This window comes from Myotis yumanensis, unplaced genomic scaffold (assembly GCF_028538775.1).
Source record: "Myotis yumanensis isolate MYYU_CA2020_CCGP unplaced genomic scaffold, mMyoYum1.0.hap1 SCAF_13, whole genome shotgun sequence".
In the NCBI taxonomy this organism is placed as follows: Eukaryota; Metazoa; Chordata; class Mammalia; order Chiroptera; family Vespertilionidae; genus Myotis; species Myotis yumanensis.
In genome coordinates this window covers 5,273,520-5,288,117 of record NW_027223764.1, presented here as the reverse complement: position 1 = coordinate 5,288,117, position 14,598 = coordinate 5,273,520, and the positions used below count along the sequence as shown (strand labels likewise).

General features: G+C 54.7%; 1 protein-coding gene across 2 annotated transcripts in view; it reads right to left on the bottom strand.

The window, feature by feature from the left end:
- The window catches only part of INPP5A (inositol polyphosphate-5-phosphatase A), a 144,527-nt gene that overhangs the window by 18,191 nt on the left and 111,738 nt on the right, over nucleotides 1-14,598 (bottom strand). For both annotated transcript variants that reach the window (XM_070432131.1, XM_070432132.1), the window contains exon 9: nucleotides 8,838-8,922. In XM_070432131.1, the coding sequence (XP_070288232.1) occupies nucleotides 8,838-8,922 (85 nt within the window). The remainder of the gene's footprint in view (nucleotides 1-8,837; nucleotides 8,923-14,598) is intronic.

Genomic DNA, 14,598 nt, shown 5'->3' with positions numbered 1-14,598 from the left:
CAGTCTGGCCAGAGGTCTGCAGGCTGTTTAAGGCACAGCAAGGGTGCAGGTGCGCCTGGGCCTGGACCCCCACGACCACCGCGCCCCCTGGCCTGTTTCCCAGCTCCACACACTGCAGGCAGCTGCTGAGGGAAGCACCCTACGGGGTTTTTAAGGAACTAGTCTATGGCCCAGAGGATTAGACTCTTCTCCTTTTCAAATTGAGACCTGAGGAAAATAACACTGGGCCACTTGCTTCTGCCTGGACACGCCCACCACCACCACACGTCATGGGCCAGCCCACAAAATACAGGAGCCAGAGGACCAGGTGCCCCAGCCCCGGGCAGTGGCCTCCTCTGGAGGGTGCTGACCCCAGCGCTCTGGGGCGTCTGCGGTCTGGCCCCAGGGGGCTGGGTCGGGCTGGTGGGTGGGCCCGAAGGTGCATTGTACCACCTTTCATGCCATCCCTCTCCACGTGACCCTGCTCCAGAGCTGTCACCCGCTGACAATGCACACAGAAGAACATGCAGGCCTCTGAGAGCATGAAATCGGACACAAAGGCGAGGGACAGAGGGAAGCGGCAGCCCGGCCGCCTGGTGTAATTTCAGCCACAAACATGTTCACGGGACCTACCTCCGGGAAAGTGGAACGGAAAAGCGTGTAGAATAAATGGGCCTCAAAACAATGTCTTCCACAGCTTTAAACAAGGATACAATCAGCCTGAGGATGAACAAGGATGTCACCGTGGGTCCCGACACCGGATGGAGATGCCACCTGCACTTTGACAACAGGGCTCAAGCGCAGAACCGTGAGTGCGGCCGGTCCTGCGCTTCTCAGAACGGTTGTAATTTGTGCCAGCATCTCTGAGACTTTCCTAAAAAAATGGAGACAACTAAAGGACAGCAAAACCACGCGTAGAAAGCCACGGTGTGGCAGGTGTGACTAGCCCACATCTGGCTGCTCAGGGGCAGGATCTCCGACGGAAGAATTCAGACAGGGCCCTGCTTTCCAGGCAGCCATCTACCTCCTTCTACTTAGCACAGAGCCTGGAGCTGGTCAGCGAGGGATGTGTGCCCTTCTGAGGAGGCAGGGCTCTGCCGCCTAAAGGCAGGGCCTGGATGACCTTGGGAACATGCAGGTGTGTGCGTGACCTTTTGGGGTGGTGACCTTCTGGGGTGGGGCCCCTGAGCTCTGTCCACTCACAAGGGACTTTGCTTTCAGTCCCACAAGGAACTGAAATGGGTAACAGACAATGCCCCTTCAGCGGTCTCTGCCCAAATGCCGCCAACCCATGAGCCCTAATTAATAGCCTTGTTCACGGACGTAGCTCCCAGCACCCACCCGCGAGGCCACTGCCTTCTTGGAGCAGGACCCCCCAAGCCCTGGAGACCCTGACGCTAGGCCAATGTCACTCCCACCAGCTCACTCTTTCCCCTGGCCTCACCTGGGGCCCCGTGGCGTCCACACTCAGGGGACAGAAGGTGCCAGTGGACACTGTCACAGTTAGCTGTTGGGTTAAAGAAACCAGCCTCACCCTCCAGGGTTCCCGTGGGAGCCACCAAGGCCAACAGCTTGCAGGTCCCCCGGCGGGGCTGTTCTCCCAGCAGGGCTGCGGGCCCTGGATGGCCCATCTGTCCTTTCCCTATCCCTGAGTCTTGGGGTTTCTTCCCTCCCCTGCCAGTGGCCACTGGGAGGTGAATCACTGGAGTACCAGCCAAGCAAAGGCGTATCAGTAAAACCCGCCACTGTCCCGCTGTTTTGTTATCCTGCTGTTCTTGGTTAAATTCTAGCCATAAAAATGCCTAAAAAAAGTCTGCATATAAAGATTCCAGCTAACATCTCCGAGAGGATTTCCAAAAGGTGGTTTACAAAACAAGACCGGAGTCTGTCCATAGGTTTCTCTTAAAACGTGTTAATGGAAAATCACTAACTTTTAAATTTAAAGTTTTCAAGTGACTCTAGCAAACAGGAACCACTCTAGAAGAGAAGCATGGTCTTTTATGCTATGACTGATTCTCCCAGGAACGCTGAACATCAGCAGGTATGTGTCCTGCTGTGTCGTGTAGCTGGTCAGATCAACAGAGCGCTCTGCTGTCCAGTCCCAGCCCAGCCGCCGGCCTCCTCCCGGAGTCAAGGGATTATAAGTTGCACCTCGAACACTCCGCAGCCTGCCAGCACCAGCATGGGAGGTGCTAGGTGTCCATGCTGGGCATTGGGAAGTGGGCTTAGAATTAAAAAAACATTAAGTCAGACAGATAGACAGACAGACATCCTCGTCCCCTGGATTTCTGAGTTCTAGGAACACCGGACAAGCATTATTGGCCTGGTGACTAACAATTCTTTGGTAACTAATGTCCCCAGACATTATTTCAAGTCCTAAACATATTCCAACAGTAGACAGGAGGACAATCACTAAATCGCTTAACGGATGGCTCTGAAACGGAAATCAGTTACAACTCGCCATGGTCATCGGCAACGTATGGATCTGAGAAAAAGTGCTCACTCAAGAAGAATTCTTTGACCGCCCCGATGGGTAGACACATGCTGTGCCCTGAAAAGTAAGTGCCCACCAGACAGGCATCCGCTGCTGCCCACACTGGCGGCTGATGAGGTGAGTCTGCTGCGCCTAGAGGCGCTGAGCAGGCCGCTGGGAGCCCTGAAGAGGGAAGCGCCAACACTCAAAGCAGCAAGGGTAACACAGATGCCACTCAGCCTCGATGGGAATGGCACAGCTCAGTGACGTGCACATGCACGTGACTCCAATGAACTCTGGCCAAGGTAGCACCCTCTTTCCTATCAGGCTCAGGCCCACACATGCGCACACATGCATGCACACAGGCACAGGTCTTGAGAAGCAAGAGAGAGACAAGGCTGCCGGCAGGGCGGGGCCTCAGTGAAGCGTGCACCACAGTGATTTCCTCAGTTTCGGGATCAGGGTGATCTGCTTGATGCAGACAGGACCATCCTGGGAGGGACCTGAGGAACCAAGACCGGCCCTGTCAGGTGTGCCCTCCGCCCTGTGGACAGGCACCGCTGCCTCCCACGGGACGTGCCCAGGACACCCCATTCCTGTTACTCTGACTTCCCAGAGGGCCCTTCCACAGAGCACTGCCTTCTCCAAAGATTGCCCTGGAACGCCTGGAAGGAGGGAGAGCTCTAAGTGATTTCTGAGAGAAGTTCTGAGGGCCCGACAGTGCTGACATCACCGGGACCGAGGGGCGTGGACAGGGCCGCGGAGCAGAGCTGGCGGCAGTTAATGAAAAGGCGCTGTCATGAGGGTTATGTCAGTAGCGAGGCACCTTCTTCCTCTTTGTTCTATATTGTCCACTGTTCGTCCAGAACAACAACACGCCATAAAGACCCTTTCATCTCCTCCTCAGAAGGCTCCCGCTGGCTCCCTCCAGCTTGGTGGCCCGGGGCAGCACCCACCCAGCGTTCCCTGCAAACCCAACTCGGTTTTGAGCAGGAAGCAGCGTGGCTTTCTCAGACTTGCGTCCAGCAGGTGCTGGGGCATGTGCCACTGGCCCAGGACCAGCTCCAGGACAGGCACTGCCGTGTGAGGCCCCAAGTGAGGCCCGCAGGGGACCTGTGCACGCTGGTTTGGCTGCTTGAGGACATCCCCAGCCTTCCACTGACGTGCCTGGGCTCAGCCAGTGGGAGGGCGTGCGCAGGAGGCGCAGACCTGCACAGGCTGCCATGGATGGTGGCCTTGAAGTGCTTGCCACCAGGCCTGGCATGGAAGATCTGCTCTGAGTCCTAAAGTCCCCATGGGTCTGTACTAGCCCTAAGGGCGGGCAGAAAGCAGGACCTAGCAAAACACCCTGAAAAGCACATTAAAGATCAGTGAGCTCAGAACTGATTATGATTCAGAGAATCTTGTTCCTATAGCAGAGGGGAGGAGGGGGAAGCCACAAATGTACTGTCCTTTTTCTTCCTTTCCCATAATTAGAATAATTATTCTGACATCAATCTGCTAGTTGGAAACACTGGCCAATGTTTATAAAGAAAACTTTCTGGAAGAAAACCCTCTAATAAAGACCCAGGAGACTCATCATAATTAAGTTAAAACTATATTTCATTTTTGATTAATTGTCACAGGCCCTATATCAAACAGATCAAATACAGGTCTCTTTAGAACAGTAATTAAAAAATAAATCAAATGATGTAAATTCCTAATTCTATTGCTTTAAACCAAGAATCTTTTTAAAAAACAAGCAAAGGAACTGACAAGTAGAGCTTGGCTGACACACCTGACTCACGGTCCCTCCAGCAGCCCTGCCCTCATCCGTCAGAGCAATTCAGCGTCACGAGGCCACAGACAGAAGAGTGTCCAGAGCCGGAGGGAGGCTGCTCAGCACACAAGCTGGGCCCTGCGAGGTCCGTACAGACCTGTCCACACTGCTCCCAGTTCAGAAAAAAACTCCATTACCACTGACATTTGCCGAGGGCAGCAAAACAGGCTGTCTGTTGAAACTACGCATTCCAGAGACCAGGAGACAGGCCTGCAAAGGCCTTGCTCTAAGGAAGGCTTTCTCCAGGCCGCTAGGGAAGTTGGGTGGCAAGTCCCTGTTGCTTGTCTAGTGGATGGCAAACTGCCCGGACCTCCCGGGCTCTTGACACCCACTACTCACGGGTGCATCACTGGCTGAAGAACCGCCACCCGTGGGGGCTTCTGCAGGGCCGAGCCAGGCTGCCAGGCACACCCCAACTGAGGAGTGGCAGTCGCACCTCGCGCACACGCACCGGGCCAGCAACACAGCTGTTGCCCTGGCTGCAGGGCCCCCACCAGGAGCTGGCCTGGCCCGTGCCCACTGTGTCCCCAGGCTGAGGGGTCCTGGGTGCAGAGATGTGGTTGGGTTTGGTTCAACAAGGTGACTGGAACCCAGATGAAAGCCAGCATTTCACCTGGTGCTCGACATGTGCTGAGCCAGCATCAGCCAGCATGGGGGGCAGTCCAGTTGGGGGTTCTCAGAGGGCTGACCAGAGGCGATGCCCCTTTCTGCTGTGTGGGAGACATGGGGACATCTACAGTGATTTCCTCATCCTCTCCCAAGGTCGCAGGGTCAACTAGGACCCATTGTCCAGCACTGCCCAGCACTCCTCCTGTGAACGTGGCTTCCTGGACAATCGCTGCTATTAAGTCAGCTCCTCACAGGATGTTTCTCAACAGGCCCACCTGGTACCTGAACACACGTGTACCTGTCAGTAACTGGCTTTTGAAAATGGCTGCCAGCCTCCAAAACGCATCCATCACTGTCACTGTGGGCAGTGATGGGTGGCAGGTGGGCGCTCTGCTGGGCCGCGAGGAGATGGGAGCGCCTGGCACTGCTGTCACTGTTTGTCACTACGGCCAGCTGAGAGCCCCAGCTGCCAGTTGCCACTGCGCAAGGCATGAAACATACCCTCTGAGCGATTCGCCAACAGGGCTGAGGAGGCTGCATTATTAATTAGTTCCATGATGCGCGGCCCCTTAGGGGGCACATGATAATCGTGTTTAATTTGTGTATGTTTTAATTATGGCTTAGGCGGTGCCACATGTGATCACAGTATCCTCTCTTCAGTTCTGCTCTGCAAGCCTGTTTGTACTAATTTGCATCTGAAATGCGAAGTGGCTGATGCCTGGGGGACAGTCTTCCCAGTGCACACAGCGCCTCTCTCCCAAGCAGGTTCCGGCCAAGACTGCGGTGACCCCCGTAACCTTCCCTCACCACAAATGTCGGGCTTCCTCCTGGAGTTGCCACAGCTCCAGGGCCTGACAGTACTCCCCCACCCTGCCCCAGCGCCCGCCCTGCTCCAGCCACAGGGGGACAATCACTGCCTTTGACTCCTGCTGCCCGGATCTAGCTCCTTGCCTCTCTTGCTCTAAATATGGATTGAATTAACCTCCGTGGACTGTGCCAGCCGGACACAGCCAGCGTCCAGGACCAGGGAGGCTCAGCTTGACGCTCCAGGTGGGGTCAGCAAGGAGACCAAGTCAAATCGTGGCTTCTAGTTGAGCCAAAAACGTAACCTCAACCTTATTCCTCAGGAGGGAGGTTGTCTGCCAACTTCAGACAAAGCAATGATGCCGCATCCCATTCTGACAGCACCCTCAGGGCTGCGTACCACGCACAACCCAGCACTGGCCGGGACAGGTGTGGGCACCTCTCACTTGGCCCTGGGTGATAGGAACATAACTTGAGGGTGACCCCTTGGAGCCGAGAGCACAGACTTCCCCAAGAACAAGGGGTGGGGTGGGGCTGCATGGCCTTCTCCTGCCCCCAGGACCTCGTCTGCAGGCAGTAAACGTGAGTGTCCAAAGACGGTGTCCCGAGAGGGGTCACTGCTACGAGCAGCCTGCCTGCCCACCCAGCAGGAGGAGAAGGGATGGTGACAGGTAGAGGCGCAGGCTGATGGCAGTGCTGAGGACAGAGAATGCTCTGGGTCCCAGGTGGGGGGTGGGGTGGGACAGAGAGCTTGCTGCCCACACCCCAGTGTCTGCCTGGGGCTGCGCCTCCCCCATCCACACAACTGTCTGAGACCCCACAGGACTGCATAGCGTGGGGTCTCATGCTCCAGGTGATGCCCTGGCTCCCATCTGCCCTGAGTCTAGGCCCCCTGATCTGCATCTCTAACGAGTCCCCCCCACACCCCGCCTCCCGATCCCCCCCGCCCCGCCCCCAGCCATCAGACACTTCACTTGGAAGGAATGAAAAGGAAGGGGAAGTGTGCCAGAGGCCAAGTGGAGAGCACAGCCCAAGGCCCTGAGCCCACCATCACCAAGACCGATCCCTGCACATGGCTGCACGTCCCAGGGAAAGGGTGCTGGATACACATGTTGGGAGTGGGAGACGAGTGTATTTTATTAGTGGGCTGCGCCCTACAGGAACGCACCTGCCCCTGACTGAGCACACCGGCCTCCTGAAGTCATGCCCATGCACCCACCAAGTAAGAAAAAGGAAAATTCTGTACAGACGAGTCTCCCCAAACCCACTAATGGCCCAGGCCCTCCTGTCCCCAATCCCCACTACCCGCGGCACCTCACACCCTCCACAACTGGTGCGCAGCTCAGCACCCCCCACAGGAACCAGAACCGGGCTGTGCACACACCTGTGACTATCTGACCTCAGTCCGGAGCACTGCCCTTCTATGTGATATTTGTTCTATCGGGAAGAAAAGGCCACGTGTGAAACTCTGACCTTTTCCCAACATGCAAACTGCTGGGTGGCTCCTGACTGATCAGCCGAGGTCTTTCAAGGCCCCGCTGTGCTTTGCTGAGAGGAGACCCTCCAGGTGAGCGGTGGGCGTTTCCAAGCAGAGCAGACCCACTGGTCCCCAGCCAGCGAGCAATGACGGGTGCCCAGGGACTCAAGATCTAACAGTGCAGATCTGCAGCCCCCGGTGGCCTAACGTTACTGGGGAAGGCACCTTCCTCCAGGGCACTGGCCTCTGTGGCTGCTTGGGCCGATGGTATCAGACATGGAGCAGATTCCAACATGACAGGAGCAGCTCCTGAGTTCCCTAAGGCTGTAGGGCCTGAGGGATGTTGATTGGGTCCCTGATATCTGACTCATTAGATCTTCAATTTCAAAATGAGGAAAGAAAACTCAGCAGACCCAAAGAAAGGATTCTGTAGTCCCAGGGGCACTCACCTGTCCACTAGTCTACCTGAGACCACTCCCTGAGGTCGGAGCCCCTGCCCCATGCTCAGGGGCCCCTTGATGTCAGGGAGCCGTGCTCTGGTGGTCGGTGAACATTATGCATGTGTGTGTGGGGCTGGCTTGGTGAGGTAGCGCCAGCTTAATTAAATTATAAAAGAGGATTTCAATACAACATTATTCATTTCTGTCAACCAAGGGGAGCTGTGGGATGATCAAAGCCTGCTCCGTCTGTCTTTAAGAAATAATTTTCTACCAAAGACGGAAGATTAATGTGTGACGATATTTGTAATGAGACTACTAATGGGAAGATAATAACTCGGAGGGACTGCCACTTCTCCATATTGTTGTTCCCACCGTGGTCACCACACACTCGCTCTGGAGTCTGTGCCAGGCACGGGACCGAGCCCTGGGAGGCTTGCCTGGCACACTGCTGCCGCCTCCCTCCTGACACCGGCTCCTCCCCGGCAGGTGCAGGCTTAAGGTGGCAGGGTCTCCCTCTGCTGCGGCTGGGAGAGCTGACATCAGAGCTGCAGCCCAACAGCACGAGAGTCCCCCACACACTGTCCCAGTGCCCCTGCAGCGACCTCGTCAGGGAGAGCCGACCCCTGTGCCTGGGCCACCGGCCTTGCTTCCCGGTGACACACCAAGGTCACACCGCTGGGACATGGCAGCTGCACTGAGCCCCCGCCTTCCAACCTCAATGCCTAGTGGCCAGGTGGAGGGTTTCCATCTATACTTCTTCCTCAGTGGGGACATGGCTCCAGGGGCCCGAGGGAACCCCGGCCCTGTGGGTGTGCCCAGGAGACACATACGGCCTCCGAGTTCCCAAAGATGGAGTGACGTCGACGTTTATTAAAGGAGACAGAATGTGCCACGAGGAGAGAGAAGCTGAGACACAGGGCGGAGGGCTGGCCCCCGAGCTGCTTCCTTGTTTCTTTTCAGTAGTTGACAACTTCAGTTGTCAGGACAGAAGAGGTCCTGGTGCTTAGCAGCGGCTGACGGCGACTGCGCAAGTCTGAGGGACCCCCATCCACCTGATCCCAAGAACGGCCCCCTTTTCTGATAACAAGACATTTCTTTATTAGGAGTTTTTGCCGTAAACATAACCAGTGGGAATGACGACACTGAACTTGCCCGTAAAGGACAGCACGTCTCCACTGCCTTCCTACTACCACTGAACACGCGTGGGCTCCAGACGGGCAGGGGCCGGGGGCCTACCTCCACCACGGACTTGGAATCCAGTCGGAAGTTGAAGTCACCAAAGACAAAGTAGGACACTTTCTCGAATCGCTGGTCAATGATCCTGGGAGGAGAGAAGGAGACAGGTTAGTATGCATTCACGCCCACTGGCCGCTGCAGCCACGCTCCCACCACACATTATACCAACTCCTGTGGAAGGCAGATGTGTACCCCCAATACTTAGCAAAGTGACCACGGCCACACATGTCCACCTACAGTGCGAGGCTCTCTCCAGCATTGTGTGTGCCGCCAACAGGTCCTCATCGACTGGGCCAGCGGCGTGAACACCACACTTGGTGGGAAGCGCAGCCTGCACCAGGTTACATTTTTTCTTTTTGTAAAAAATATATTTTATTGATTTTTTACAGAGAGGAAGGGAGAGGGATACAGAGTTAGAAACATCAATGAGAGAGAAACATCAGAAACATCAATGAGAGAGAAACATCGATTCAGCTGCCTCTTGCACGCCCCCTGTTGGGGATATGCCCGCAACCCAGGTACATGCCCTTGACCGGAATCGAACCCGGGACCCTTCAGTCCGCAGGCCGATGCTCTATCCGCTGAGCCAAACCAGTCAGGGCACCAGGTTACATTTTTGGTCAAAAACGTAAACTCAACCTTCTGGAGTTTTTTTCTGAAGAAGTACAGGCTGCGCTTCCCATTGGGTTCCCAGGATTCGGGAAGCAGCCGGAAGCTGGTGTGGTGGTGTGTACAGGGACCTGTAATGTCCCTGGACACCAGTTTACCCCACTCACTGTGGGCAATGCTATGGACACCACTCAGGACTAACACTTTGGACCCTTAACTGCCCCCCCCCCCCCCCCCCCCCCCCCACACACCTGGACCCTTTCAGAAGGAAGGTCCGCTGTCCAGGAAGATCTGGTGCTGAAACGCCTTCAATCCGCCCTGAGCACTGGATGGGGGGAAAGATTTGAGCCCCTCCTATCTTCTTGCCAAATGAACTCGCACATAAAAGCTTTCTTTTCTCAACAGCCAGTGCCATCGTGTTGGCTCCCATGCCGTGCGCAGTGAGCCCTGCTGGGTAACAGCACGTGGGAGGGCTGGTGGGCCAGAGAGAGCCATGTGGGTGCGACGGCCCACACGGCCCCAGGCCGCCTTCACCTGCATTTGGATGGTCCCTCTCAGGCAGGAAGGGCCGCTTGGACTTGCCCTGAAAGTGTTTACATAGCATCCCTATTGGATGTTTCAAAGTTATAATGGCAACTTGTCTTTTCAAATAGATACTGCCTGGCTGGAAAACATGTTCCTGCCGAATGTTAAGTGGATCACAGTGTGTTCCATAAAGACTTTTCCATTGAAAAGCACGCCTATGGCAAGTGTAGCCTCTACCTCTGCCCTCAGACAAGGAAGCCTGGGAACTGCTCAAACCCGCTGGCCGCCGCCCACCACGCCATCCATGACTGTAGCTCCGAGGGTGGGCAAAGCGCTAGCTACTCCTGTTTCCAAAGCAGAACGAGAACCTCTTACAAGTCAATCAGCCGAACAGACATGTCGTCTGTGCAGAAGCTTCCCAGCGTCACTGTCCAGCTGTGGCTTCATGGACACACTTGCTGTGCAGACTGGGGGTGAGCTGCACTGAGATGGACTTAAACCCTAATTGGACCAGGCAGGCAAAAGTGCCTTCACCAGTCACTCAGAAACACCTAATCGGTTACCAAGGAACCTGATGCGTCCCGGCCCACCCTGCAATGCCTGTTGTGCAGTTGTGTGGAGCCCAGTCACCGTGTCCTCCTGGGGCAGGCGTACGGGCGTGGCAGGCCACGTATCAGTCTTTGCTAACTTGATTTCTCATCTTGAGAAACTAGAGACGAGTGATGGGCAGTATGGGGCTGGGTTGACGCCTCCTGCAGTGATGAGGACGGTTGGACTCAGCCTTGAGGATCCGGCTCCCAGGTGCTGTCAGGCGGCCGGTGGCTGATCGCTCACCGGTGTGTGTCCGAGAGGGTGAACTTGCCGTGTTCTATGTAACCTGTCTGAGCTGAGTGGAAACGCTGTCTTTGTTTTAATTTGCGTGATTACCAGGAGGCTGACCGTCCTCTCATGTGCCTGTTAGAATCTGCATTCTCTGCTTCTACTTATTCAGAGACGGTTTTTCTTTTTAGTTCCTTGCCTATTTCACTTTGAATTCCAGTTTTCCTGTAAATTGTGATGTTAACCCTCAGTCTTGTTGCTGGCCTTCAGCTGTTTCTGCAGACATTTTTGTTTTCACACAGTGAAACAGACTGATTCTCCAGAAGGCCTTCCCGGCCCCGTCCACGAATGGCTTCCGTCCTTTATCTTCAAGGTGGAATTCCGCAGCTGGTTAATCCATCTGGAGTCACACTGGGAAATAGGGGTCTGAGTTTATCGATTTCTCAATGGTCCATTGAACTGCACCATCTATTAAACATTCAATGCTTTCTCCCCCGAGTTTGTAAAGCACAAAATACCCCAAGCGAATTGGAACTTTTTGCGACTCCCTATTCTTTTCTTTGGATCCTTCATTCATCCTGGACACTTTTCCTTAATCTGACTTTATAGGGAGACCCTGCTTGTCGACAATTCTTTAGAAAACCATCTTGGCCATGTTCCTATTTCTCTTGCATATTAAGTGCTCTATCATCTAGCTAAATTTCATGACAAGCCTTGTTTTCCCTTTTAATAATATTTAATATTACATTAATTTGAAGAGAAAGAACATTTTCACAGATTTTTATTAATGGTGCAGGTGACTAGCAATGTCACTGCGTTAAAATTACATCTTTCTAGAGAGGAAATACTGCTCAGGAATGAAGATGTCAGAGGTGGGGGCAGAGACACCAGCCTCACTCAGCCCATGGACTGTCCCCTACTGTGTTTGGGACCAGCCACAGCCCCCTGCCCCCACCTGGGCTGTGCTCACAGGTGAGAGGACAGAACCTGCCTCACAGGTGCCCACAGAAACCTAGCTATTGCAGCCATCATGAAAAAATAAAAATAAAACTTTTCCTGGTGTTAAACATCTTAAAAAAAATATCCTGAGAACTCGTGTAGGTTCCTAGAAAGGTCAGTAGGTCCTCCCCTCAGGACCCTTAGGACATGGGGTTCCTGGCTCCTACCCCATGCACAGAAGCCACACTGGAAATGAGAAGACAGTGGTGTGTTCTGCTTCCTTGAGGGAGCCTTGTCCCCGCAGGCTCAGGGCCCGTCCTGCACAGAGTCCCAACTCCACGGTGGACCAGTGAGGTCAGGGAGCACCATCACTGGGCTTCAGACTGAGAAACCACACCATTATCACAGCTCATTATGCGGACTGACTTCTGGCTGTCAGCTGGGACCACACAGAAGCCTGTTCTCTTGCCCCGGGCACCTGTCCACCAGCACTTCCCCAGGAGGCTGGCGTCCCCAGGACACGGAAGGTCCCCTCAGCAGGAGGCAGGCGCTGGCTCCCTCACCTTCGGTGCCTCATGGGTTCCTGCAGCCAATTTTCTGTGCCTGGCTCAGCGTCAGTTCTCTCCAGACCCAGCCCTGGCCCTGACACCCAGCCAGCCAGCCTGCCCTCCCAGCCCGTGGCACGAGCACCACCAGTCCCTGCGGCTCTGGGTCTGAGGATCAGGCAAATCCATTCAGCTCCATGAGGGCCTCCTGGCGCCCCAGCGGCACGGCAGGCACAGCACAGCCCTGAGGTGGCCGGGAGTCCCAGGCCACATGGGTCCCGTGCCCCAGGATAGGAGGCCCTTAGTGGACATGCTTCCTCCTCTAGCGGAGCCACCTGGCCAAGCCATGTCCTTGGGGCATTCTCTCCCGCCCCCTCCCTGCCAAGGCCCAGTGAGCATGTCTGAGAGAGTGCTGTGCCCATGGTGCTTCCTGAGACACTTCTGCTGCTCAGAGTCAGCACTGCTTTGTCCTTGGGGAGGGGCCAGAGGGCGTGGCAATGGAGACACTAGCACAGCACCTGGGACGTGGCTGAGGCAGTCTGAGAGGGTGGCTGCCACAGGACCCTCAGAGCCCCTCATCACACGGCTGCCACAGCCTTGTCACACGGTGCCCTCCTCCCAGCCAGCACACGTGGCTCAGTCCACTCAAGTGATTTCTCTCCAGCTTGACTTTGCCTAAGGGAGGAGACCCGTCACTCCCCTGAGCGGAAAGTCTGTGTCAAGGCATCTGCACAATCTATTTCAATAACTTGTTGGCTCTGTTCACGGGACAGCGTGGGAGCCGGCATACCTTGAGGAGGGTCCAGGCAGAAGGTGCACAGCCCCAATGACCAGGCTGTCAGCGCTCTATTGTCGTCCATGTGGCTGTTCCCTGTGTGCCGTGGACTCTGAGGCTGATCAAGCACGCACACAGTTGCAGAGTGGGGACACTGCATAAGGCCTGCTGGCCTGCACGGCTGTGAGCACATCATGCAGGTGTGCCTATCGGGCACTCTTCCTCTGCTGTGAGATCATGGCAGCGGGTGCCAGTTGAAGGGTGGCGGGACACACCTGCCGTCAATCTGAGCTCTGAGGAACTCGCTCTACTCGGGTAGGACAGCTGAAGACGGCTCTCGTCACTGGAGAGGCCAGGGCTCCCATCTCATGGGATCCGTGAGGGTTCACGGTAAGCCAAGCCCTGGAGGCTACACGGAGGCTTCAGGGGGCAGGTGCCGGGACACCCCAGCCTGGAGCAAGGCCCATAGGAGAACACAATCCAGGGTGCATTTACGGGACACCAGGGTGACCCCTCGCCAGTGACATGGAGCTGCTCCGGGGCACGTGCTGGAGCTGGGCACTGGTTGATTAAATGGCGAAAGTGTTTGGCTCAACTGAGGTCCCCACTTTTGATGGAAAGGAAATTAGAGACTAGGAAGAAATGTGAGCGGCTGATACCCTACCTATGAATTAGGAAGCAAAGGCTATTTGGCTAATTTGATGGTAGAGCCCAATTTGAGGTAAACTCTTTAAAAAAAACAAACAAATTTCAAATTTCAGATTTAGCATCTGATTGAATAAACTTAAAATACTCTAAGTGTTTAGAGCAGCAGTTCTCAACCTGTGGGTTGCGACCCCTTTCGGGGCCGAACGACCCTTTCACAGGGGTCGCCTAAGACCATCGGAAAACACATATATAATTACATATTGTTTTTGTGATTAATCACTATACTTTAATTATGTTCAATTTGTCACAATGAAAATACATCCTGCATATCAGATATTTACATGACGATTCATACCTGTAGCAAAATTATAGTTATGAAGTAGCTACGAAAATAATTTTATGGTTGGGGGTCACCACAACATGAGGATCTGTATTAAAGGGTCGCGGCATTAAGAAGGTTGAGAACCACTGGTTTAGAGAGAGAAAATGTACCTTCCCAGGGCCTGGCTCTCCCACCCACAGGGAAGGTGCAGGGACGGAGATGCCTGCGGTGACGAGCAGAGAGTTTCAACGGTGTGTCCAGAGCCTTGTAACACTGTCATTAAAAACCTAAACTTTATCCTACTTCCGTGGCTCTGCTCTTCTTGATGTAATGGCCTGCGCCCATTAATAACAGCAGGGTCTGAAAGGTCGTGCCGCGGCGGCAGCGGGAGGGGCTGCCACAGGCCCAGGCAATCGCCTGAGTGCCGGGCCCTCGGCCTCACTTTTAATTTCAACAGAGTGCCATTTGGACCAGGAGAAAAAAAGCGTTGTTTTAAAATTAATTACCTTGTCAGGAGCTATTATGATTAAAAAGTAGGCCCACATCAATATCGCGTGCCTAATTCAAAAAGGGAATTAC